The sequence below is a fragment of the Typha latifolia genome, chromosome 6 (genome assembly GCF_019914945.1).
Source record: "Typha latifolia isolate L0001 chromosome 6, TyphaL0001v2, whole genome shotgun sequence".
Taxonomy (NCBI): domain Eukaryota; kingdom Viridiplantae; phylum Streptophyta; class Magnoliopsida; order Poales; family Typhaceae; genus Typha; species Typha latifolia.
This window is the reverse complement of record NC_133091.1, coordinates 9,770,862-9,797,055: the sequence shown is the minus strand read 5'-3', so window position 1 is coordinate 9,797,055 and position 26,194 is coordinate 9,770,862. Positions and strand designations below refer to the sequence as shown.

General features: G+C 33.8%; 2 protein-coding genes across 2 annotated transcripts; one reads left to right on the top strand and one right to left on the bottom strand.

Moving 5' to 3' along the window:
* Positions 1–1,300: 1,300 nt before the first annotated feature.
* On the top strand, positions 1,301–9,724 carry LOC140790203 (annexin D3-like). The gene is made up of 6 exons (XM_073140172.1): positions 1,301–1,480; positions 1,623–1,768; positions 7,841–8,068; positions 8,158–8,370; positions 9,202–9,291; positions 9,370–9,724. Exons 1-6 carry the CDS (start codon positions 1,405–1,407, stop codon positions 9,574–9,576), a joined length of 960 nt encoding a protein of 319 aa, XP_072996273.1. The 5' UTR covers positions 1,301–1,404; the 3' UTR covers positions 9,577–9,724.
* A 623-nt stretch (positions 9,725–10,347) lies between these two features.
* Positions 10,348–25,833, bottom strand: LOC140790117 (mitochondrial fission 1 protein A-like). The gene is made up of 5 exons (XM_073140047.1): positions 25,613–25,833; positions 20,044–20,173; positions 19,738–19,859; positions 18,409–18,472; positions 10,348–10,728 (listed from the first exon to the last, which is right to left on the bottom strand). The coding sequence occupies exons 1-5, from the start codon at positions 25,703–25,705 to the stop codon at positions 10,634–10,636; spliced, it is 504 nt and encodes a 167-aa protein (XP_072996148.1). The 5' UTR covers positions 25,706–25,833; the 3' UTR covers positions 10,348–10,633.
* Positions 25,834–26,194: the final 361 nt, after the last annotated feature.

Here is a 26,194-nt window from a genome sequence, read left to right as displayed (position 1 = left end):
GACATCCTCATATCATATTGGATGATTTTAGTAGGGTCACCATTTAAATATATATGATTTTGATACATTACTTGAATCAATGCATTGCTGGCAAATGGTGTTCACGTGTTTTAATTTATTGGGTTTTAATACAAGGCCTTGTGACTTGTGAACTGGATACCAAAACAAAAATAAAAAAGAAAAAAAAAAGATTTTTTTTATTAATATATTAGTATTATGTTCATATAATTTATAGGTAGGTTAAGTGTGCATCTCATTAGAAGATCCTAATTAACTATGTGAATCAAATCATGGTGGTTAAGGGTCTAGTATCATGGAGATGAGTTCAGTGCACGCCTAGTATCATGTTGAGAATTATATTAGCATATGATTAAGTTAAGCAGCTGTGATTTTTTTTCTTTTTGTTGGTATTTGAATGATATAAAGACTTGCTTTGCATTCTAGTGGTGGATTATGATTTAAATATAAACCCATCAGTTCTCACCTGTTCTTATAAAAATAAATTCTTTTGTGATTAAGTATGTAATCTGCAAATAGATATGGTATAATGGATAATAACAAAATACTAGACGAGTATATGGGAATAATGTCTTAGATAATTACAGTTTATACTTATATTAGCAAACATGGTCCAAAAATCAGGTTGCTTGCAAATAAGGACTACTTTTGATTTCAATTGTATGCTCATTTTTTATATATGTAATGAGCTAGCTAATGTGGAGTTTTTAACCAATCTGCTATTCCTACAAAAACTTATTATTATATGTATTACTATAATTTTCAAATTATTTAACAAATTATTAAAATTAAAATTATTTTTTTTTGTCAAGTAAGCAACAGAAAGCTGTTTATAAAGTCGCTTTTCAATAGCAACTTACTATTATGAATTCATAAAAATGCCTTCACAAAAAAAAAATTATCTTCTAAGATATATTTCTATATAAATTATTGTCTCAAAAGTAATTTATTAAATCATTCCGTTGACTATTTTAAAAATTACAACAAAATGGTAAAAAAAAATTTCTGCCAGGAATAGCATGTTGGTATTTGATTTTTTTAATTTGCAGTACATAACTTGTATTCTTTTTATTATACTAAAATACAGGTAGACTATAAAAATATATATATATATACATACTTAGTTTTATATTATATAAAAAACTAAATGTGATTAAATTGCAAAAGCTTTGGACAAAAAACCGAGCTAGTTTGATTATAAAGTGAAATTTATTTGCAATTGCAGTTACAAAATCACTACGTTCTCTTTAGTGGCCTAAACTGCACTAATTAATTCCATTAAACTACTAAGCCAACAGCTGAAAGAGAGCGAGAGCTTTTAATTTTCCAAACGGCCCTCTAGTTTGGCCATTAGTTTACGCTCGAGCTCAGAGGAGGAGAGAAGCAATGGCAACGATTGCCGTTCCAAATCCCCTTCCATCCCCAACCGAGGACGCCGAGAATCTAAAGAAGGCAGTCCAAGGTGAGTAGCGATCACCATCAAGTTCCCATGCATTACCCAATTTTGAAAAGAAAAACTCTTCTTCTCGATCTGTGTGTTTGTGTTGGAATGTCTGAGCTTGAAGTCCTAACATTTTGCTATGTGGTTTGATGGGCGATTGCAGGGTGGGGGACGAGCGAGAAGGCCCTCATAGAGATTTTGGGTAGAAGAACCGCGTCTCAGCGCTCCGAGATTGCGGGTGCCTATGCTAAACTCTACAACGAATCACTCGTCGATCGCCTCCATGCCGAGCTCTCGGGTGATTTCAGGGTATGTTTTCAATCTTAAAAGTTCCCCTCTTTTTTGGGGTTTTCTTTCATTCAGATAACCTCCTCCTAGGTTGAAAAACTCATTGCAAAATACCTCCTCCTTTTGTCCTTTTTACATGCCCACAGATCAACTCCTATAATTCTATTGGTGATACTTTTTGTTTTTTTGATTAAAATTCTATTGGCGTACTTGCCTAAGAAATAAAAAAGAACAGCTCTATACAGTATTCTAAGAATATTCTGGTTTTTGCAAAAATGCCATTGGTGTTTGTTTTTCAAGGTGAGAAATGTGATGAGAGAAAAAGAAGGAAAGAGCTCTTCTTTACTTACTCTTCGTATCTATCTATCTATCTATCTATCTATCTAGGATGAGGAGAAATCTAACACCCTTGATATACTTAAAGGTATAATAAGAATACTAAAAACTTAAGTGTTATAACTGGTTCAACTCAACAGGTGATTACTTATTTTTAAATTATAATTTGAGTTTAAAACATAGTATACTTTTGCATCTACATCCTTCTAAAAATATTTTATTAGCATATATACTTTAAAGTTTATATTTACATATATATCCTTATAAATATCTTATTTGCCTATATACTCTTCAAAAGTTGATATTTGATTATATAGCCTCCTAAAAATATCTTATTTAATGAGTTCTTTTACATGTAAACCGTCAACATTTTTTTTTATTTATCTAATCCTTTAATTTCATATTTATATGTATACCATTCATTTAATTTATTGACAATTATTATCTTAGTGATTTATTAGGTAAAAGACATATATACCTTAACTAAGACTAATGTATATATATATTTGAATAAGGTTATTGATGACTTTTTATAGTTAACGTGATAGAGGTTTAATTATATTATATCTCGTATTATTTTTTAATTACTTACATATATCTCTTATTAGTTTAAGATTGATTTAAGAGGAAATTACATTTTACCTGCTTATGGTTTGGCTCAAATTTTCATAAAGCCTTAGTGCATTTTCAACTTAACTATTTAACCCTCTATGGTCTTAACTAAATTACAAATTGTTATTTTTTCCATCATATTTTACTATGTTAGAGGTCAAATTTGAAAAATCTTTATTAGAGATAAAGTTGTAGAGAATTAGATAGATTTTGCAATTCATCTAAAATAATACCGATCAAATTATAAATAATAAATATATAATAACTATATTGAATATATGTATATTTTTTATTATATTTTTGTTATATAAAATCTTATCAGTATTATTTTAAATGCATTAGAAAGCCTAACTAATTATTTACAACTTTGTCTCTAATGAGAATCTTCAAATTCTACCACTAGTGTAGTCAAATACGATGAAAAAAATAATAATTGTATTTTAGTCAATACTGTATAATGTTAAGTACTTAAATTGAAAATACATAAGAGCTTTGTGAAATTGAGCCAAACCATAATGGAGTAAAGTGCAATTAATCTTGATTTAAACTAAAAGTTGATAATAAATAGAGATAAAGAATCAAATTTAAATTGAAGTCTTTCTCCTATAGAGATAAAAGGTTAAATTTAAATTGTCATATGTTAAGTGTTGTCTCCTATGGTCAAAGCCTAATCATATCTCTTATATTTAAAGCTTAGGAGATAAAAATTTTAATGAAAAAAAGAATGTGTAACTTGAGAGTTAGTGCCAAGGACCAAGATGCCTTTTTTTTAATATATAATGTGGTGTTGAAACTGGTACAAAAAAATTGGTATCGAGATGGATTGTAAATTTTAGAGGGGTATTAAAATATTTGTCTTTAGGAAAATAATAGAATATATTCGGAATATTCTAATATGTGGTAGTTTTTTCTTGGCTCAATTACACTTGATCACCTAGAGAAAAAGTTAACGCTAGGACCTTCTGAACTATCCAGATATTTCAATTTGACCCTTATGTTAGCTTTTTCATCCGAGATTGGCATGTGAATATCATGTGAGCATTTTGGATCTCATTTATATCGAAGTGGCTCACATCTTCCTTGCCACCCTTATATCAGACATTTTCCTAGATATAAATCTCTCTCAATATCTATCGATCCTCTTCCTCTCCTTTCCCCTCACATTTCTCCCTCCCAGTAGCAACTCCACCGTGATATGACTTCTATTTCTCTCTTACGTCCTTCTCAATCTCTCTCTCTCCTCCCAATCTCTGCCAATCTCTCTCCCTTGTAGTTCAAGGTGCACACTGAAGACAACATAATAAAATTAGCGTTTTCCTCAACATTGTAACCCATATAGAGATTATCTCTATCTCTCTCTCTCTCTCTCTCTCTCTCTCTCTCTCTCTCTCTTCCCAATCTCTGCTAAATGTGTTTTTTTCATGAATTATCAACTATAAATAATTACAGTAACAAGAATAGTTCTTTTTAAGTATGTTTCAAATTCCAAGGTAGATTTTTTTTTGAATTCATCTTGTACCCATTGTTTGATATTTTCATTAATTATCATGTTTTCTGTATTTGGTGTAAAATTTTTTGAAACTTATTTATTAAAGAGAAATTTGCATTTAACACCTTGTCTTTTAACCTATTTGTAGTTTATGCCCTCCATTTTCAATTTGCAAATCAAGCACAAAGCTTTGTCAAATGTGTGTGAAAAATATCCTAGCTTAGTTTACACTAACAATGTTTTGGCAGATGGCGTAAAAAGAGAATATCCCGTCAATAATATATATTTTTTCTAAAATAACTAAAATGCCCTCACCTCCTTCTTTCTTTTAGGGCATTAGATTCATTTTTTCTTCCTTAGGAAGAGGAAAGAGAAAAGGAGCAAATTAGACTAAAATGCCCTCACTTCCTTCTTTCTTTTAGGGCACAAGATTGCTTATTCTTCCTTAGGTAAGAGATCCCTAAACGGAGCAAGAGAGAAAATTGCGTGGATAAGGTTGCGTAAGGTTTGGTATAATTTGGGTAAAGTTTGGTTGGGTAAGGTTGTGTATAACTTGGGTGAGGGTATTTTATAATCTTCTCTATATAGTTAACTTAACGTAGGAGTTTGATTAAATTTACTTAATAGATATAGGAAAATTTATATATGACACCCTGCCTTTTAACAAAATTACAGTTTACTTTACATTTTATCTATTTACAAATCGAGCCCTACGATTTATCAAATATATGTAGAAAACACCCTAGATTAGATTTAAACTAACACTGTTTAGACAGATAAAAATATTCCGTCAAAATTAAATATATTTCTTTAAAATGACTAAAATACCCTTAGTTCCTTCATATCCTTCTCTATTCCTTTTTCTTCTCTCTCTCTCTCTCTTTTAGGGCACAACATGATTAGAGATGAACTAGATCTGATAAAAAAAAAAGTTCTTTTCCACATATTAGGTATAGCTTGGGTTTAGCATTTTCATTTAGGTATAGCTTAGATTTTTATTTAGGCATAGCTTGGGTTTTTTGGTTATTATAAAGAGAACCTCTTTCTTCTCCACATAAAAACTAAAATGAACAAATTCTTGGGCTCTTTTGTGTTCTGAGTTGGGATGGATTTGGTACTTTAATTCCAGTTGGGTATAGGTTGGGTTGGTGTTGGATTGGGTTAGATTAGATTTGGTTAAGTTGAATATAAATTAGATAAGTATATTTTAGCTAGGGTCATAATCTTTCTAGTATAGTTAATTTAACCTATGAGTTTGGTTAAATTTAGTTAAAAGATTTAACAAGTGTTTTCTACATATATTCGTTAAATTATTGGGGTCGATTTGTAAATGGTGAAAATGTAGGATATAAACCGTAATTTCATTAAAAGATAAGGTGTCATATGCAAATTTTTCATAGATATAATAACATGAGGGTGTGAACCACAAATATTTGATAAAACATAAGGATCAATTTGCAAATATTAAAAATAGAGGGTGTGAACCACAAATAAGTTAAAATGTAGGGTCTTTATTAAAAGAACTCCGAATTGTACCTGCTTGTGATTAGGCTGCTTGGTACATGATCGGTGCGTGAATCAAATGATTTAAGTATTAGATGATTCATAATTTCATATGATCATAGCCATGATTTAAAGTTTCATTGAGAACTGAGATATTATGCTAAAACATTTGGCATTTCAATGCCAACGAATATGAAATTGCTCATGAGATTACCATTGAACCAAAACAACCCTAATAGCAATTCTTTTTAAGAATAGAGTCCAAGGTAGATTTGTATGTAATCCAGTTTGTACCTATTTTTTATATTATTATTAATTTTCTCATATTTTATTATTTTCTAGTATTGTCTAGAATTTTTCGTATTTTGTTTGTCAAAGGAATTAGAAACTGTAACACTCTGTGATTGGGCTGCTTAGTGCATCATCGATACATGACTCAACTTATTATAACTTATTTATATGATTCATGCTGCGGTCTGAACTTCAGTTTAGTGTGAAATAGTGAATCCTTGTGATTGGGCTACTTTGTGCATTGCTAATTTACTCGTGATTGGGTCACTCTTTGCATCTCGAACCATATGTTATTGGGCTACCTAGTGCATCACCGATATATGAATCAACTAATTCAAGTATTTGTGATTCATACAATTCTGACCGAATGTACAGAATTTCTTCTGAAATCAAGATGTTGTGCTAAAATCTTTTGTTATTTAGTTCTAACCAATCCGAAACATCCCCTAGACTATCATTTAATCAAGATATCCCTTATAACAATTATTTTAAGTATGTTTCAGATTCCAACATAGATATCTATTGGATCTAACTTGTACCTAATTTCTATCATTATTAATTTTCTCTTGTTCCTTGTATTGTTTAGAATATTTGAACTTTATTCATTGAAAGTCCAAAACCGACACATTGAAACTAGAACTGACCAAAATAGACCGAAATGCATTGCTTTTAGTGAAACTAACCCGAACTTTGAACTAGTAGGCCCATTTAAGATTAACGTCAATCTCTGGTACCATCTATGATCTTGTTTTGTTTTCTTTGAAAGATATTGTATTTGATCGTGATACGTTATCTTCTGTTTTGCATTTTATAAGCCTCTACAAATATGATAAATTGGGAACCACTAGTTCTGACACACAATTTTCATCATACAGTTCATGATTCCTTTGAACTATCTTAAAATAGTAGATTATGAACAATGGAGTTGACATGTTTTGAGGAGACAGCTGAACTTTTCAAGAAGTAACTGGATCTCTATGAACACTTCTACCAGATGATAAGATCTTGAGCTGAGATACCATATATTGAGAGGATTCTGAAGTAAAAGGATGGTGCCTTGTTTAGGGCTCACACTCTCCGAATTTAATTTGGATTGCCTTTATGGCTTTTGGCCCTTTCAGATTCTTGGGCAATTTTAGTTGTCGAATTCTTTGGTCTATAAAGAGGCTGCAGGGTGAAGTGCTACAAGCTATTGTAGAAACGTTTTTAATTCTCCATTCGACTGAAATTGTCCTTGTAGAAGAAAATTTATCTGCAAATGACTTAAGTTATGCTCTTGGAGTACTTTGCAGAGATGCTGCTTTCTTATATATGCACCTATACTGAGAAAGATATGAGAACTGACAATGTCTAAATTATCACTAATCCGGCCATGTTCCCTTAACACCACTCCTCACATACACAACAAGTTTAGTTGGTAAGCTAGAGCTGGACCCAAGAAATGCTCTATTAATTACTGAAATATCATATGTAAGCTGCAAGAATGATATGAATCGTCTATTAGATGTAGGAAATTATCAGAACTTATTAGTGGAAAGAATAAAGTTGAAAATTTTACAACCATTTAATGACAAAGTTGATTCAGTTCTTGTACTGTCTTTAGTTATTAGGCAGTCTAAGAACACCATAAATAAAAGCATGATAATTTGGCAATTACCAACTTCTACACTTTCGTGTATCATTATGTACCAAATTTGAGCAAGTGATCTCTAAGCCATAAGAATGCTGCAAATTCGAGTCAAATTTACTAGTCAATTAACAAAAGAAGATACTTCATATGTAATTTATTATTAAGAAATTTCATAAAGCTCTCTTTGATTATATTTTGTTATTAGAACCTAAATGCATTTGTTGTGCCTCAGAATGCAATGATCTTATGGGCAACCAACCCAGCAGAAAGGGATGCAAAGTTAGCTAACAAGGCTCTGAAGAAGAAGGGAGACCGGTACATCTGGGTGCTCATTGAAGTTGCATGTGCTTCAACTCCAGATCATCTGATGGCTGTGAGAGAGGCTTACTGCTCCCTTTTCTACTCCTCTCTTGAAGAAGATATTGCATTCTCCTCTGCATTCAAAGAGCCTCTCAAGGAGGTAAATATATCATGCTTTCGCTCTTGTGCAAAATTCTAGCTTAATTTTGGAGTTTCAAGAGGTTGAGGAAAATGGCTTCATTTCTGCAGCTTTTGGGGCGCCTTGTTACCTCCTATAGGTACACGGGTGAGTATGTGGATCAGGTTTTGGCAAAATTTGAGTCAGTTGAGCTATACAGTGCCATAAAAAAGAAGCAACCGCACCATGAGGATGTTATCCGTATAATTAGCACAAGGAACAAGTCTCAACTTAAAGCAACATTCCAGCATTATAAGCAAGATCATGGGAAAGCCATCGATGAGGTACCTCGTTGAGAAAGTTATCTAATATATGAGTCATGAATCAGCAAGTCCAAGTATAACTAAGGTGCAAATGAAAACTCTTGTCTGATTTCCTTCCTTTGGATGACAAATCGTTTTGGAAACAAGTAGGTATCACTTATAGGGGTTATTTCCATAAGCAACAAAGAGTTCTAATAATAGTTTAGGACTCCTCAGAGAGATTTTACTTGCTGCAGCTTGCCCCTACCTCAACACCTTGTTAGCACAATATGTGCAGATGCTGTGTCAAACAGTCAGACAAAATTGGCAAGGTATTGGCAAAGGGCTAGCTCCAATGGCATGCATTAGCAAGGATCATTTAATTTTGATTATATTATTTTCTTTAAGCACCTTCAATGAAGTGTTTAAGAGCTTAGATAGTTGTACATATTGGCCCGTAGGGACATGCAGTAAACTAGTATATATATCATTTTGGATGATAGTTGGCTTTTATTCGTAGAAAGTACAGTAAGAAACTAAAAATTATTCCTTAATATTAGTATATTGACTTTTCTTTACAGAAAAGGTTTAATTTTTCATGCATAGCTTTGTTACGTCAACCCATATTTCAAAATAAATCAAAGGAAAGAAAAAGTTCTAGATTGAAATAGCCAAAGCTTGATTCCTTCATCGGTGTATAGAAGTTCCATATTCAGTAGCAATATCTCTTCCTCCAATCTTTTCATCATCCAGTTCGAATGAAGGGTGTCATCATGTTTGTACTTTATACGATAATTCCTTGGTCGCAGTACAAAAAGAAGGGCAATCAATATTGATACTAATCTAATTCCCTAATGCTCTTGACTGTTACAGGACATTGAGCATCATGGTAGCAGTCAATTTTCAGCAATGCTGAAGGTTGCTGTTTTATGCTTAGCATCACCTGAAAAGCATTTTGCAGAGGTGAATATCAGCATATCCATATCATTCAGTAGCATGTAAGAGATAATTATTCTGTTGAAATGTATGTCTTCTATCCAGGTAATAAGGTCTTCAATACTAGGACTTGGAACAGATGAAGCTTCCCTAACTAGAGCGATTGTGTGCCGAGCTGAGATTGATATGAAGAAGATCAAAGAGGAATACAAGATCAGATACAAGACAACTGTAACTCGTGATGTTACCGGCGACACCTCTGGTTATTACAAGGATATCTTGCTAACATTGGTAGGTAGTGAAGATCCATGACACATCTAGCAAGCCATCAGCAAGAACTGTAACTTAAATAATCAGTTAAATAAGACAAAATTTATCTTGTCATCTTTCAAGGATCTTGGTTTCTCCAATGTAAACATTTCATCACCTATTTTAATGTAGATATCAAACTGTTTATTTATGGACTTCAGAAGTATGAACATGTTTTTTTTTCCACATAAATTTGATGCCATCGCTCACTTTTTATCTCGAAAGAATAACAAAGCTTCAGTGGATGTTTCCCATATTATTTTTAAATCCAATTAGGTGCAGGTAGGCTGGCTGTGATCTTTCTCACTACTTTAGGTAACATAATATTTTTTTTCCAGTTGTTTTCCTATCTACGCTTACTGTTAGAAGCCGGTGTGGTTCTCTTTTTGCCTTTGATCAGGTTTACAGAATCTTGGAAGCTTCTGATAGCCTATAAAGTGCATTTGTATGTTGCTGCTTATAACTTGGGCTCCTAAAAGATAAAATTTTGCCCTAATAATACCAACTTTCAAATAATTGCAACTTTATCCTGGCCATGTTGCATAACTTTTGAATTGTGCAATCCAAGAGTTATTCAAGTGAAGTAGCAAGCTACCATCTAATTTATTCTGCAACTGTGGATTTAAGAACTAGGAAAGAGTTGCAGAAAAATAATTAAGAAACTTCAACTCGGGGAGCATTTGAATACCCCATAAACGTCATATGTCCACCTATACTCTCCCAGGAATTTACAACCATACTTAGAAGAAAACAATGGCATCAAACAAAAGGAAATGGCTCATAATGTGTAACACTGGAATTACGAATTCACACAAGAGAAACAAGGCAGATTGCATCTTAATGCAGGACATGAAAATAAAGATCTTATACCTCATAAGCTGCTAATTTCCACACGGACGAACTGAAATTATCAAAGCAAAATTTTACATTTTATCAGCGCATATTGATTATGAACATTACAGTAACACAATTTTTGGTAGTTAAGTGATGACACTCCAGGAAGGTGAAATTACGAGAAAAGTTGCATCTGAGAACTGTGGTCATTCTATAAGAAAACTCTTCATTTCTTCCGAGACACAGCAGCTGCAATCCCCCCAACCAGAAGCCCTGCTACTCCAAAGGCAGTAAAAGCAATTCCCATGCCAATTAAACCATCTGCTTCCAAACACAAACAATGTTAATTCTGGAAGTATGGCATACGGAATCCAGTGATGCAGGTTGTAAGCTATTAAGGTGCAATTGGATGGGAAATAAGTTTGGTGAAAGCATATCATATTCATAGCATTTAATATCTGAAATATACGAATATAAATAGTGTTTCTGTAAATAAACCCTGCAATAAGATCATATTGAGAACACCCCCTTGTGTCATTGCATATTTATGTTCAGCCCCCTGCATTATGCACATTTATTGTAAGTAACTAGGTACCTCACCGTGGTTACTCACCAAGAGCAGAGGTATATACATAATGCAAGGGCATCTGCCAAATTGCAAGATATGACGAGTACCTATTTCCAATTTTCATACGTGGAGCCTAGATTTGAGGAGTCGATTCAAAGAGGTTCATCTAGCCATTTCACCTATCCACTAAAACAGCATCTTTTCTGGCTTTCCCACATAAGGCTACTCATGTAGACTTCATTTCTGAGCCAGACTATCATTCAAATGGAATCGGATAAAAGCATATACACCATAAGTTGGATAGACATCTTCTAATTTTAATTATGCCAAAAGGATGGCTTTTGTTGGATCTCCTAGATATCTGAGTTATAACAGCTAGAAATATCAGTATCCATTATAGTTATATCAGTATCCATTATATGCCTATATGTATTATTAGTCTATTATCTTACAACTTAAGATTTTAGAGTAGCTGGTGAGTTAACATGATATCAGAGACTAGTTTTCTTAAAGTCTAGAGTACAACCTCATTTAGCCCTAAATCTCTTCTCATATTAGCTATTATTGTGTAGTGTGGAAGGCCGCACACGTTATTGTATTTTATTTGTCTATGTGCAATGTATAGGGGCCACACATGAGGGTGTGTGTTAAAGATATAATATGTATTATTGATCTATTGCCTAAAAGCTTCGCCCTCATTTGCTTTGAGGTGGGACAACGACCTTCTAGCTAAGTTTAGTAACCAACATATTTTTATCTTTTTTATTCCTAACTAAGTTAAGATTAATCAAATTGATTCCAATTTTACACTTGATATGATTAAGTCTATTACTTTTATCATTAAAATAGAAGGGTATTTTGGTCCATTAATTTTATATATAATTTATTTTCCTCAAACTAATTTTTTTCACTTTTTTACATTACATCAAAAGTAGGGGTGGCAAAACTTGACCCGACCCGATAACCCGACACGATAACCCGGCTGTTAATCGAGTTTGGGTTTAGGTTAGTCAGGTTCGTGATACACTTAGTTAGGATCTTTTCTTATTACATTAGTTGTTTATTTTCATTACAATAAAATTTCTGTAAGTTGCGTTCGAACGCAGGAGGGGTTGCGTTCGAACTCCCTTGCGAACGCTTGCATCAGGTTTGCAAATACAGAGAACGAATATTGTATTAGAACTTATTGCCTAGCCTCTATATATATGTGGATGGTAGCCAAATTTATTATGCTATTGGATTATTGATTTCTTGCCTCTCTATCATCTATCTACCATAATCTCCCTCCTCCCTCTTCACCATCCTTCCACCTCTACCGTTGGCAAGGTTTCTCCTAATTTCTAATCTCCCTCGATTGTCGAGCCACCCCTCTTCTTTGGGATCTCGACCACTTCGTTCCCTTCGTCTATATTCATAAATCACATCCACAATCAACTTTCATCTCCATATCCATCCATAACTCTAACATCCACTCCACTCGTCACCACCACCATCACCCATGTTATTCTGTGTTTTCGTCCCAGTTGCAGTTAGAATCTACAAAGGGCATAAATACGAAAGTTGTAGATCAAGGAATTACGAATCTAATCCACTTGGTTTTGTAATTTTCTGACTACTGGAGAATATTTGACGAATATTTTTCCATGGTTGTGCGGATTGATTCCTGTAATATATCCAGATCTTGAAGGAATCGTTGCGTAGCCTATCGTTGGTTCGAGAACATATCAAATTGGTATCAGAGCTTATCAGTTCGGGTCATAAACGGGTCACCCCGCCTAACCCGATTATTAATCGAGTTGTGTTTGGGTTTATACTTCTGACCCACTTGACCCGTTTAAGCAAGGTTCCAAAAATCGGTATCAGGATCGGGATCGGCCGTCCGAAAAAATGATATGTATCGGCTGTATCGGCCTATTTTAATTAAATAAAATTCTAAATATTATTAAAAATGTTGAGAAATTTCTAAAAATTTAGAAAAAAATTATAAAAAAAATAAGAAATAATAATTACTCACATATAAAGCCTAAAAAGTAAAAATCTCTTTTCCTCCCTCTCTTCTTTCCTATCCCTCTAACTGTTAGTCTGAAGTATTAATTCTCTCCCACACTTTTTTTTTCTATCTTTCTCTCTCTCTCTTTCTCACCCTCTTTTTTTATCTTTTCCTCTCCCTCACTCTCTCTTTCTTTTTCCCTCTCTCTCTCTCTCATACCCTCTTTTTTTTTATCTTTCCCTCTCCCTCACACTCTCTTCCTTTTTCCCTCTCTCTCTCTCCCTTTCTCTCCCTCACTCTCTCTTCCTCTTTCTCTCTCTCTCTCTCCCTCTCTCTAGCTGCTGCTGACAGCAGCAGCTACAGCTAGGCTAGCAGCAGGTAACCGCCTGCAACTGCTGCTGCAGGTGGCTGCAAGCAGCCACCTGTACAGGCCGAAACCACTTGTACGGGCAGAAATCGGGTGGTTTCGGCCTAGATCGGGATCGGCCGAAACTGGAAACTATGTGTTTAAGTAAACGAGTTAAGTCAACTTGCCACACACACACACACACATATATATATGTATATTCTAATTTCTAACCCTAATACCCTAATACCCTAAGACCCAAACTCAACTCCTCAGTCCTCACACCAAAAAAGAGGCGTCGTCGCCCCCTTCCCTTACCCCTTTCCCTTATCCATACCCGCAGCCCACTTTGTCGTCGCCCCTTCCCTCCTCACTCTTCACACCGAGTAACATCGACCTCCTCACGCTGCCAGCCTTTCTCGCTCATACCGCTCGGCACTCAAGCTTCTCACGCCGTCGGGTCCTCACGCCGGATCTCCCCCTCACTCACGCCGGAGCTTCTCACGTCGAATCTCCCCCCTCACTCACGCTCCGAGCTCGTCGATCCCCTTCACTCACGTGGCCGATCCCCCTCACTCCGTTGGGTCCTCATGCCGCCGATCCCCTTCACTCATGCCATCGATCCACCTCACTCACGCTGTCAGGTCCTCACGCCATCGGGTCTCTTCACGTCGCCGAACACCCGAGCTCCTCGCCTCCTCAGTTGTCGTCGCCTCACGTTGCTGAACACCTGAGCTCCTCACGTCGCCGAACATCCGAGCTCCTCGCCTCCTCAGTTGTCGTCGCCTCACACCATCGGATCTTGTCAAGTATGAATGAGATCAGAAATTTACTTTGAGCAGCTGAGCATCATTTTAGCTTATTATACTGATAGTTCAATTAAATTAATCTAGACATAGTTTAGGCTGACTCTGCCTTTAATAGTAATTTAGCTATGCTTGTTACTAACATTAATTCAATGTTATACATTGAGGTTATACTAGCTTCCTGTTTGTGCATGCTATTTGATATTAGACTACTCAGTTGTTAGTGCATGCTGTTTGATATTAGTCTACTCTAGATTTTTAGACTGCTGGTCTTCATGACATCCTCCACCTGGCTGTTAAGCATTGTAATACTAATTTTCCTTTTCTGAGTTAGATTCTTTCTATCTTAAGTGTGCTTATTCTCCTGATGTGAAGATTATTAGGCAAGTTTTGAGCTAGGCCATCTTTCACAAATACATTAGAAGATAGCAAAGTTGTTAGTGCCTTTAATGGTAGTTTAGCTTATTTGATTGATATTTTGGATCTGATATGTTATTGTTCACCTTTAATGGTAATTTAGCTATGCTCCCTCCTATGACAGAACTCCATAGTCCAGACTGTTGTTTAATTACTGATTATTGTTTAATTACTTGTTTTACTGCATTATTTTTTAATTTCTTGCTATTGTTTAGTCAAATCTATCTCACTTGATTTTAGTTTAATTTAATTTAGTTTCATGGCTTTGGTTCCATGTCAAGATATTATTTCTATTGCTTTAATTTTAGTTATGGGTGTTTTTTACTTAGATTTGCTTGTTAAATATCTTACTAATCTTATAGTGGCATCTTATCCATTAGCCTTTTTAATTTTTATCAATCATATACAAACTTTTTAATTAGTTTGAAATATTTAATTACTGATTATTGTTTAGTTACTTATTTTACTGTATTATTTTTTTAATTTCTTGTTAGATCTATTTAATCAAGTCCATCTCACTTGATTTTAGTTCAATTTAATTTAGTTTCATGACTTTAGTTCCATATCATGATATTATTTCTCTTGCTCTCATTTTAGTTATGGATGATAATAGTGTGGAGATATTCACTAAAGATGGAGAAAATATTTCCGAGGAGATTCCTCCTCCCATAGTAGATGGAGAGAATTCTAGTAGTAAAAGAAAAAAAAATGAACATACAGTGTTTGGGAAGTGTTTATGAAGCTACCAAAAGAAGAAGATGGGTTAAAGAGAGCTAAATGTAAATTGTGTGGTGTTGTATACATATCAGATAGTAAGTACGGGACTGAAAATATGAAACATCATATATATACCCAAAATTGAAAACTAAAGATATAGGCCAATTATTTTAAATCAGTAGGATCAATGTCTTTACGAATTTCTAAGTTTGATTAGGAGAAATATCGTGAATTGATGACAATGACAATTGTTAAGCATGAATTGCCTTTTCAATTTATTGATTATGAAAGAGTTAGAATATTGTACAGTTATTTATGTAATGAGGTCAAACATATTAGTAGAAATATAGCTAAGACAGATATTTTAAAAATGTACAGAATGGAGAAGGATAAACTTAAAGATTGGTTACATCCTATTCCTGGAAGAATCAGTTTAACATCTGACTTATGAACCTCCATAACCATTGATAGTTATCTATGTCTCACGACACACTTTGTTGATGAAAATTGGGTTCTTGCAAAAAAAATTATAAATTTTTGGGCAATGCCAACTCCACACATTGGAATAGCTTTGTCTGATAAGATTTATACATTGTTGACTGAATGGGGTATAGAGAAAAAATTATTTTCTATTATACTTGATAATGCATCTGCAAATGATTTGTTTGTTGAGTTATTGAGGAGCCAACTTATGTTAAATGATGCTTTATTATGTGATGGTGATTTCTTTTATGTTCGTTGTTGTGCTCGTATTCTTAACTTAATAGTGCAAGAAGGTCTAAAAGAAATAGATAATTCTATATTCAAAATCAAAGAAAGCATCAAATATGTTAAGGGGTCACAAGTCAGAAAACAAAGATTTGCTGAGAGTGTTAAACAAGTTTCTTTGAATAGTAAAGGATTAAGACAAGATGTGTCTACAAGATGAAATCCAACTTATCTAATACTTGAAAGTGCTATTATATATCGTCGTGCATTTCTTCATTTACAATTGAGTGATTCAAACTACAAGTATTGTCCATCACAAAAAGAATGGGGCAAAACTAAAAATATTTGCAAGTTTTTGAAGTTGTTTTATTATGTTACATCTTTATTTTCTGGATCTATATACCCTACAGCAAATTTGTACTTTCCTAAGGTGATTTTGATCCAATTAAATATAATGGAAGCTATGCAAAGCTCAAATAATTTTATTAGTCGTATGGCCACACAGATGAATGTGAATTTTGAGAAATATTAGAAACAATACAGTATTATTTTAGAGATAGCTATCATCATAGATCCACGATTCAAAATACATTTTGTGAAATTCTCATACAAAAAACTCTATGGCTCTTCTTATGAGATGATAAAGATCCGCGAGAAGTTATTTGCTCTTTTTTATCACTATGTTCAAAACACTTCTAAAATTTCTAATGTGACATCTTCAGCTACTTTATGTAAAATTTCAAATGATACTAAAGATAACAACTCTATGATGAAGGTAATTTAGCACCATTAGTATATTCTTATTATTATCTTTTTTTAATGTTCTTTATATATTCAGGATAATAATTTCTTTTTATGTAGGAGTTTGATTCATTTGAGAGTTTTAAGTTTGTGAGTAAATCACAAAAGTCACAATTAGAGTTGTATCTTGAAGAGCCTCAAATTGATCGGAATTCTAAATTGGATATTCTTAAATTATTGGAAATCCAATCAATTCCGATATCCAGATCTTTTTCCCATAGCTTGCGATATATTAAGTATTCTTATCTCCACAGTTGTTTCTGAATCTACTTTTAGTGTTGGTGGTAGAGTACTTGATCAATATAGAAGTGCTTTAAAGCCTGAAATTGTGGAAGCTTTAATTTGTACTCAAGATTGGTTGTTTTATACTAGAGGTAAGTATATTTATTATTTTCTTATATAAATATTCAAAAAGTTTAGTCTACTAATTATTTTATCATATTATGATAGACAATTTGATAGCATTGGAGGAGCTAACGGAAGATATTACAAATTTGGACTTAATGACTAATGCAAGTGAAGTTGTAGGATCTGGTGAATGCTCAAATACATAAATCTAAATCCAGTGAATGCTCGTTGACTAATGTAAGTGAAATTTTTGTATATATCTTATATTTTAGATGTTTACGTTCTCTTTTGTTCTTTTTGACAGGGTCGTGATATTTGGAGATGGAGGGCTTAATGATAGTGTTTGCATATTTCAAACTATTTGTAATTTGTAATAGATTATAAACTCTAAACTTTGTTCTAATTGTCATGGGATTGTATGGACCTTATTCTAAACTCCATTGTATAGACTTTTGTTATGATAAATTATTAGGATTACAATTTTAATGTTGTATAAATTTTGAGTCGGAAATGTATTATTTTGTTTGTATGAATGTATGATACACTTTTTAAGAGTTGAAACTTTGTTCTAAACTCCATTGTATGAACTTTTGTTATGATGAATTATTAAGATTGTAATTTTGATGTTGTATGAGTTTTGAGTTAAAAATAGATTATTTTATTTATGTAATACACTATTTATATATGATAAATCAGTAAATATTAAATTTTATATAGGATTTATATTAGACAAGTTAGACGGGTCGTGTTAACATGTCAGGTTAACACGACCCGTTTAAGTATACGGGTTAGACGGGTCGTGTTAGCATTTCGTGTTAACTCAACCCGTTTATTAAACGGGTTAGACGGGTCGGGTCATGTTCGTGTTTACCAAAGCAACCCGTTTATTATTCGGGTCGTATTCGTGTCAAGGTAATGTTGACTCGACCCGAATCTGACCCGACCTGAACCTGCTTAACCCGACCCGATTACCACCCGTAATCAAAAGTAATAATTACATTTTAGCGTAGTTTACAACTAAACATCATATTTTTTTAGCTCAGTTCAAGATACCTAAATCAAGACAAAAAAATGAGGCCAGCTAATCAAGTTCAAGGCTTAGCGTTAAACCAAACAAAGTCATACGCATTTTGGCCAATTGGTTGTCTAATAGGGAAAAAAATATTTAAATAGAATACAAGGAAAATTCAATGGAAAGCGGCATATCATATCAAGTATGTCTATAGTGACCTCACATGCAATTATAATATTAAGAGATAGGCAAAATGATCCTTGGTTACATCCTCAGAAAAATTCTCACCTCTAGCAATTTTATCTTCCACCACTTTTTGTAAAGTTAGAGCCTGCCTCCAATCAGGTGCAATCTACAAAATGACTCATAGGGTTCAATAAATCTAAAGCAAGTAAAGAAACATGCTATATCATGTGCAGCTAAGCACTAAATATAACCAAATTATAGTTCAAGATCTAAAGAAGATTTCCCAATTTATCATATTTTATAATCTACAAGATCCAAAAATAAAAATAAAATAAATAAATAAAAAGATCAGTTGACAGACAGAATTCTCAGAACTAAAACACTTGATTAGGATTCTTGGGCCACCAGATTAACTGCATTTAAGGGATCTAATAAACTGCATGCATTGGCTCATGGGCCTACAATTACCTAGAAGCGCTTGCTTAAACCAAAAGAGGATATGTCCACAAATAGTGATGGATAGGAAAATTTGATCATATAATTAAATTTCAAACTTTGGTTTCTGATTCCCTTTAAAGTAAATTCCTTTTGTTAACGTCAAAGAATGAACCAGAAAAGGAAAATGCAGAAAGCCAATAAATGAAAAGTTCTATTATGTCTGGAAAACAATAATACAAAGTGGAAAATTTCAAGAAGAAAAAAGAGAATAAGAATCACACAATTAGTAAAACAGAATAAGAAAACTCAGCATTTCAATCTCTTGATTGTTTAAGCTTGATAAGACATAAGATTACGGGTGAAGATTAAGGATATTCATGTCAACTGAATTGAATAACACAATGTTGATAACTGCAAGAAACCAAAAGATTTTGAGAAAAAATGTACCACGACAATGAAAATGAGGTCAGCTATCGACCACAACTTGATATCACAAAGGTTCCAACTGAACATAATTTTCCTTTAACTGGACATCTACTGTAAAATATTGGCATTTTCTCCTTAAAAATGCTATTGAAGGGAAAGAGATTATACACTCTAAAGTTCTTCTCAGTAGGCATGACAATATCAAACAGATTGCAGTTCAAGCTCGTATGAACAAGGAAGATCTACTGAACGTCCGGCCCTAAATATTTGGCTCTTACTCTTGACCAAGGTTGAGGAAGGTAAATGCATCATAAATACTAAAGTTCTTATAGCAATGGTGAATATCAAATACTTGCAATCTGATCTAGTGCACATAAGGAGCTATCCTAAAAATTATTTACTAAGATATAGAAAAGTTATATATGATAAGGAATGCACGATGGCTTTGATTACTAAAACCTAGACTACCAGCATGCAGAATATGGCAAAAATCTTACTGGCAATAAACCTCAAAAAAGGATGATTTGAAAAAACAAATTTCACTGGTGGTAATACATGACTACAAACCTCTAAGCACCGCTCCAAAAGCTGCCGACTTCTCGAATAGTTCCCGCTTCTATAATGCCCAACAGCCAATAAATAAAGCTTTTCTCGTGTTTGCAATGGGCTGCTAGAACTCTCCAGAGAAGCTGCAAATATGGAAAGCATTGACTGCTACAATTATTACTCATATGAATTCAAAAGCATCAATGTCAAGAAAAATGATCAGAATTGCAGCAAAAGTAAAGCTCTCTTGTATTAAAAACACATTCAGATACTAATTAAGAGCGAGAGAAAGGTATAAAATACTACAAAAAATATATCATACACTACCTTCAAGCATTCCTATTCCACGATTTACATCATCTGATTGTCTGGAATGGACAAGAGCCCAAGATAATCTCATGAGGCTTTCATTCTTGTGTTCTTCACTCCCAACCTCAGCAACCTCTCTCTCACAACCCTGAACAGGAGGCAAGTAAAAAGGTCTTAAGTTGCATCTATGTGCATTGTAAGCTACATATGTACTGGAAGCAATAAGATGATGAATGTTCAATTTGCCTCAAGAAAACTAGAACCAAAAAACCTTGTGTTCTGTAACAATGCAGGAAAGTATTTTATGTGCACCTTGTTTGCAATTTAAGAAGCATTCCACAAGGATGCAGAAGGTAAAAAGTAAACAAGGGAAAGGAGAGGCAGGAAAACAATGTCTTGTCACTAGACACACTACATTACACATGTCTACTTTTGCATGATAATTATTAACCTGAAGATATGTAGTAAGCATGGAAAAAAGATTAAGCAACAACTGTACATGTCTCACATCTCAATCCATCTGATTGACACTCGATCACTTGAAGCTTATATGTTGCCATCAAATTTACAAAGAACTCTCTTTTATGGATTGGCAAATAAGCATCTAGAAATTAGAATCCCTTTCAGGAAGGGTTTTGAGTTAAAATAAAAAATAAAGGTGATTAATTCATAAACACGAGAGATAAAAGAGCATGTAATAAGGTGATTGACTTCATGACAAGAAAAATATGATTCTGTGTTCCTTAACTTTATATATATCTGTTTTATTTCTTCTTTCCTTGCCTCCTTCCCTTTTAACCCCAATTTGTCTTATTTCAACCTGCTTTAACTGTATTAGAACTCTGTCTCACTAATCCATGATCCTAAAGAATGAGAATGAATCAGGTTTACTTTTGCATCAATATTTCATAAGACCACTATCCAGCTGATGATATACCAAATTGGCACCAAATGACCAAAGATAATGGTCATAAACTGGAACCATGAAGCAACACATGGAAGAGTAAACAAATCATATGTAATAACAAGAATTTAATAAAAAATAAATTGTGGGTGCACTAGGCGCATGTGTCACTATTCCTCTTCCTGTAACAATAGGGGAGGGGAAATCTTGATTTCCTTGGTGAATTTGTCGAAGAGAAATCGTGCTAACCTAAGTAACCTTGCCCTATAGAACCCTCACAAATCCTTTTCTCCCCACATCGCCTCCACCCTCTTTCTCTCTCTTCTTCTTCTCCTTCCTCCTTACCTTGCCAAAGGAGTAGCTGTCAGCATCAATTGTTGGAGCGTCGCCGAAACAAGCAGAGACCACCCCTAGATTTGTCGATGAGTCTTCTTCCACCCCTAAAGATCAATTTCAGTTTAGTAAACTATATAATATTGTAGCCTCTTTGGCTTCACTGGCAAAGCCTCTAGGCCAACGACCTCATGTCAATGTCATCGGTTTTGTTTGTATCCACCGTTTCAAACAAGTTTCCCTCGCGAGAAGGGAGGTGTTGGTGCCTTTTGGTTGAGCCCTCATGGTTTTGTTGGAAGGATTGGCTACTACTATGGCCACCAGCCATGGACGGTGATATTTTCGCCGTTGGTCACCTGAATCAACTTCCTTTCACCTCGTGTGTCTTGGCCCAATCATGGCAAACGAGTTGGCCTTATTGGTAGGGGCTACTGGCAACAATGATCGTCGGCAGCCATCTTCCTCTCTTTCTTCTTAATGGAGCCTTCCAAGGGAGATAGTGTCAGATCGATCCTAACCCGAGTTGTTTCGGCAAGGTTCAGAAAATCGCTTTCAAGATCGAAACTAGAAAAAATAATATGTATCGACCGTATCGGCTGTTTCAGTTATATCAGTTGCCCACATTAGATCAGACTATTTTCTAATTACATAAAATTCTAAAATAATACTTAAACATGTAGAAAAATTTCTAAAAAAAATTATAACAAATAATAGAAAAATAAGAAAATAAAAATTACCTCTCAGATGAAATATAAAAACTAACGAAAAAACTCATTCAAAACCATGATGAGTTCCGAGCTGAATTTGATAAATTTTTATGCTCGTAATTACCGCTGTAAAAGTAAGATGAAGAGAGAAATCTCTCTCCACTGTTGTTCTATAGCAATAAGAAAATGAGAGTTAAAGAGTGGGCAAGAAAGAGAAATAAGAAATGATAAATGATAAATGAGAAAAAAACACTCATTCAAATTCACCGAATCGACTGCCGAATGAGCTCGGTAAATTATGAGGCATAGAAGAAGTGTGTGTGAGAGATAGAGGGTAAAAACTAAAAATTAAAAAAAAAGGCAATTGGGGGCATCAATTATTAATGTCTCCTAGATTAAATCTATTTTAGATTTGACCTGAATCTTTTCAAATTTAGTTTTGGTCGAGTTTCGGCTTGCCAATCCTGGACCGAACTAGTTTTAGGTTGGGATCAGTTATGGCTGATCCCGATCAAAATCGGCCAATTTTTGCAAACCATGGTTTTCAGATTGGGTGAGCTCTTCACTTGGGATGGATGAAGGCCCAACTCAATTTGGTTTAGTTTGGGCTTTAGCAATAGCCAAGCTGAAGTGTGAGGGCTAAGTCTAGATTAGTTGGACCAAGTGAGCTACCCTAATTTGCTTAGTTCTGCAGGCTATGGGCCTATAACCCAGCCCAACAACTAGAATTTATTTCAGTCCAATTAAATTAGTTTAATTGCATAAATTTTATTTATTGTTAAATTAAATATAAATTTTTTTATCCTTAAATTTGTCAATTTTTCCTCGTACCAAATTAATAACTTGAGCTACATGGACCTTAGGTGAGCATATTCACTCACGTATTTATTTTTCTTGTATTTCATGCTATTGTGCCATTGTATTTTCTTCGTGCAATTATGTCATTGTATTGTTCTTCGTACTATGTTATATTTTCGTGCTATATTATATTTCGTGCTATGTTCTACTTCATACATTAGTATTCTCCGTGCATATAGTAAAACGTTGGTTACGAGCAAATATGACTTTAAGAATAGTCCTAGGTTAGAAATTCTTTGTACATCTCTTTATGGCGACTCAAATTTACCTTAAAATCTAAAGAATATTTCTGATCATATAGTGATCCATTTAGATGACTTTAGCAGAATCAGGGAACAATCTCAAGTTTGACCAAAAATCTCCCTAAGATGACTCTAGTATTTCTGAACGATTAGTGGAAAAGATATAATGTATTTATCACATAGTAACACTTCCTAGTAATTCTAATCGAACCAACTACGAAGAAAAGACCTGATCGCCATCTCAAGGTGATTTCTAGTGGATCCATGAACATAGATCCAAAATGAAAAAGATGACATTTATTAAGATTGAGAAGTTTCACATAATAAATATCTTGAGCATGTTATAAGCTTAATTGCAATATTATAACTTGTGTTTTATTGTTCACGATATGAGCATGTTGGTTATTGTTATTCATTGTTGAGCTTTGATTTTTAAATCATGCTTATGGATTATGAATTTTACTGACTCTTGGATAAATACAACCACTAAACTAAAGGTGTTAGCTCATTAAATTGCTTTAATATTTCAAACACTGATAGGCGTGGCGAATGAATGCGGTGCAGTGGGACTCATTTAGTTCCACTTAATTTGTCTCTTCTTTATTGTTGTATTAGTTGTTTTGTAGACATTAGTTGTCTAATTGGATCATCTTTATCTTTTCCTTCAGAGTTTAGTTATTGACTCGGTGCTATCAAAGTAAATTAAATTTCTTTATAATGTGGATTTGAAAAATTAATGTTAAGACTTCATGTATCTTAAGTCTATTGGAGAATATGGCTGGTCATAATTCTGACTTCAAGTCGTGACAACATATGCAAAATGTTTTAGCTTAATTCTATGGCAGATTCCTATAATGTGCATTTGAATTTTCAGGACTCACTCTTTGACCATTTGTACTAATTAGTCCCACATTGGAAATGCTAACAAATTAAAAGACAATTCATATCTTCCGTCGAATTAAGGTGTTGACATCTATTGAAGGTGGAATGCTAGATTGTATTTCGTCCATTTATTGTAATAGTTCTTTGAAGAATGAGCTAAGCTGAAGCTAGCTCAGTAATAGAGTGAGCTGAACTTAGATCGATCCTTAGCTGTCTTAAGAGTCGAAATGGAGCTAACCCCTGGTTTTATCTACTTTAGGCTGAGCCAACCTGAGCTAATGTTAGCTCGCTTGAGCTCAACTCTTTTACAACCCTAGCTACAATTGTTCAAGAATAGTAGGCATCCAGATGTAGCATGGGGCAATGGACCTCTCTATCATTTAAACTTTCCAATAAACTCATATTGAAGTCCAAACTACTATTTGATTTCAAAGAGAACATTACAGTGTTTGATCTGAATTTATTGGTGAATAGTATCAAGAAGTGTAGATCTTGCTCTATAGTGTAGTATAATCAACTCATAGTGTTTTTCTTATGCTGGATATGTAGGAAGCTATAGATAGACTATATTTTATCAGCATCATATTTCTTTGGTTTAACTTGGATCAAAAGGAATGAGATAGTTAAATCCTGAAAAGCAATAGAACTAGCTCGAGAGAATAAAATAATTGTGCATCCAAAGAAGTTCATGCCAAATCAAGTTTTTCCCCAAGAAATATTTTTTAAAATCTATCAATTAAAGATAAATCATCGTAATGAGCTATCTCTAGCTTATAAACCTAAAATAGGGCTGGGAATTACAGTTGAGTTGGAGAGCCACTAATTAAAGCAGCTTAACAAATAAATAGAAATAAATAAGAGTTATGACTGATACAAATAGTAGACTACTAAATCTATAGTTAAAAGAATTTCTCTTTAGTAAGATTATGAGGGATTCAAATAATTGAGCTCAATATGATGTTATGAGGCATTCAGATAAATCTATAGCAAATCTTCAAAAAGAATGGATTATGAGGGATTCAGATAATTGAGCTCAATATGATGCTATTTGAACTAGGTTTCACAGTTAGGATAGCATCAGTTGTTCTCAAAATCTGCAGCCAACACTCAAGTAGTGAACCTATTTATCCCTGTCTGACACAATGAAAAATCAGGTCTTACATCACATAAAGATTTGGAATCAATTTCTTTCCTTCTTGCAACCATAAGTACTATAATAAATCCAACTATCACAATCAATAAAAGAATGAGAAATGCCTTTAATCCACATAAAAGAAACCTGAATATTTCAGTTCATTCGATGCTCCCATGAATGGATCTCTTTATCTGGACTTCTCTTTTGGGCGTCAAAATCATTGCTCTAAATTCAAATAACCCAAACCATCCAGCCAGCTTCTCACCAATCCTTTCCATTCTGGTATATCTATTACTTAATTATCACGAACATAACAATGCTAATTTGACCCACACTAATGCAATTTTACATAATTTTTTTGCTAAAATGCAAATAAATTCATTCAACTACTTAATTCTAATCTTCTTGGCCAAAAACTTCAAGGTTGCACCCGATGAAAATCTAGGCCCAAGAACAATTGAAATGGAGCGGTATGCATTACAAGAATTCACGAAATTGGGGTTTAGGGCGGGAGAAAGATGCTCACGGCGATGATGTCGCGATCGCACCAGGGGAGGTTGTCGCCGCCACTAAAGAATGATCCGACCGAGTCGAAGAATTGGGCGATCTTCGCGTCCATTTGGATACGGTAATTCTTAGGGTTAGGGTTATGGGTTGGGTTGGGTTGCGAGAAGAAGCTCGGAGGAGGGAAATGGTAACAGGAATGAACTGGGAGAGAGTGAAACGAACGAGGAAGACACGTAGGAGGAATTTTGGATCGAAGTACTGCTAAAAATATATATATATAATTACACTAAGTCCATCTTTTTTTTTCCTCCAAGTAAATTCTTTTTTTTTTTAATTTAGAGGTTTAGGATATAAGAGACAGAATAATTTGGGTGTTTTATAAAGTATTTAGTATATTGTAACTAAATATTTATATACTAGTACCGTTCATATTGACCTAGTGTAATAAATAAAATTTATAAAATAAATAAATAATTGAATTATAAAATTTTAGAATGCGAATCACAAAATAAATAAAACATAGAAGGTGATTTATAAAATTTTCTATTTCTAAAAAATTACGAGAAATACAATCAAGAATGATTGCCTTAAAGTATTATTA

Coding starts and splice junctions, on each gene's coding strand:
- LOC140790203 (XM_073140172.1), top strand. CDS start 1,405: ATGGCAACGATTGCCGTTCCAAATCCCCTTCCATCCCCAACCGAGGAC. Junction 8,069..8,157: donor TCAAAGAGCCTCTCAAGGAG/GTAAATATATCA, acceptor TCATTTCTGCAG/CTTTTGGGGCGCCTTGTTAC. Junction 8,371..9,201: donor ATGGGAAAGCCATCGATGAG/GTACCTCGTTGA, acceptor TGACTGTTACAG/GACATTGAGCATCATGGTAG.
- LOC140790117 (XM_073140047.1), bottom strand. CDS start 25,705: ATGGACGCGAAGATCGCCCAATTCTTCGACTCGGTCGGATCATTCTTT. Junction 18,473..19,737: donor TTTTGGAGCGGTGCTTAGAG/GTTTGTAGTCAT, acceptor GTCATTTTGTAG/ATTGCACCTGATTGGAGGCA. Junction 10,729..18,408: donor GGAAGATAAAATTGCTAGAG/GTGAGAATTTTT, acceptor GTTTGGAAGCAG/ATGGTTTAATTGGCATGGGA.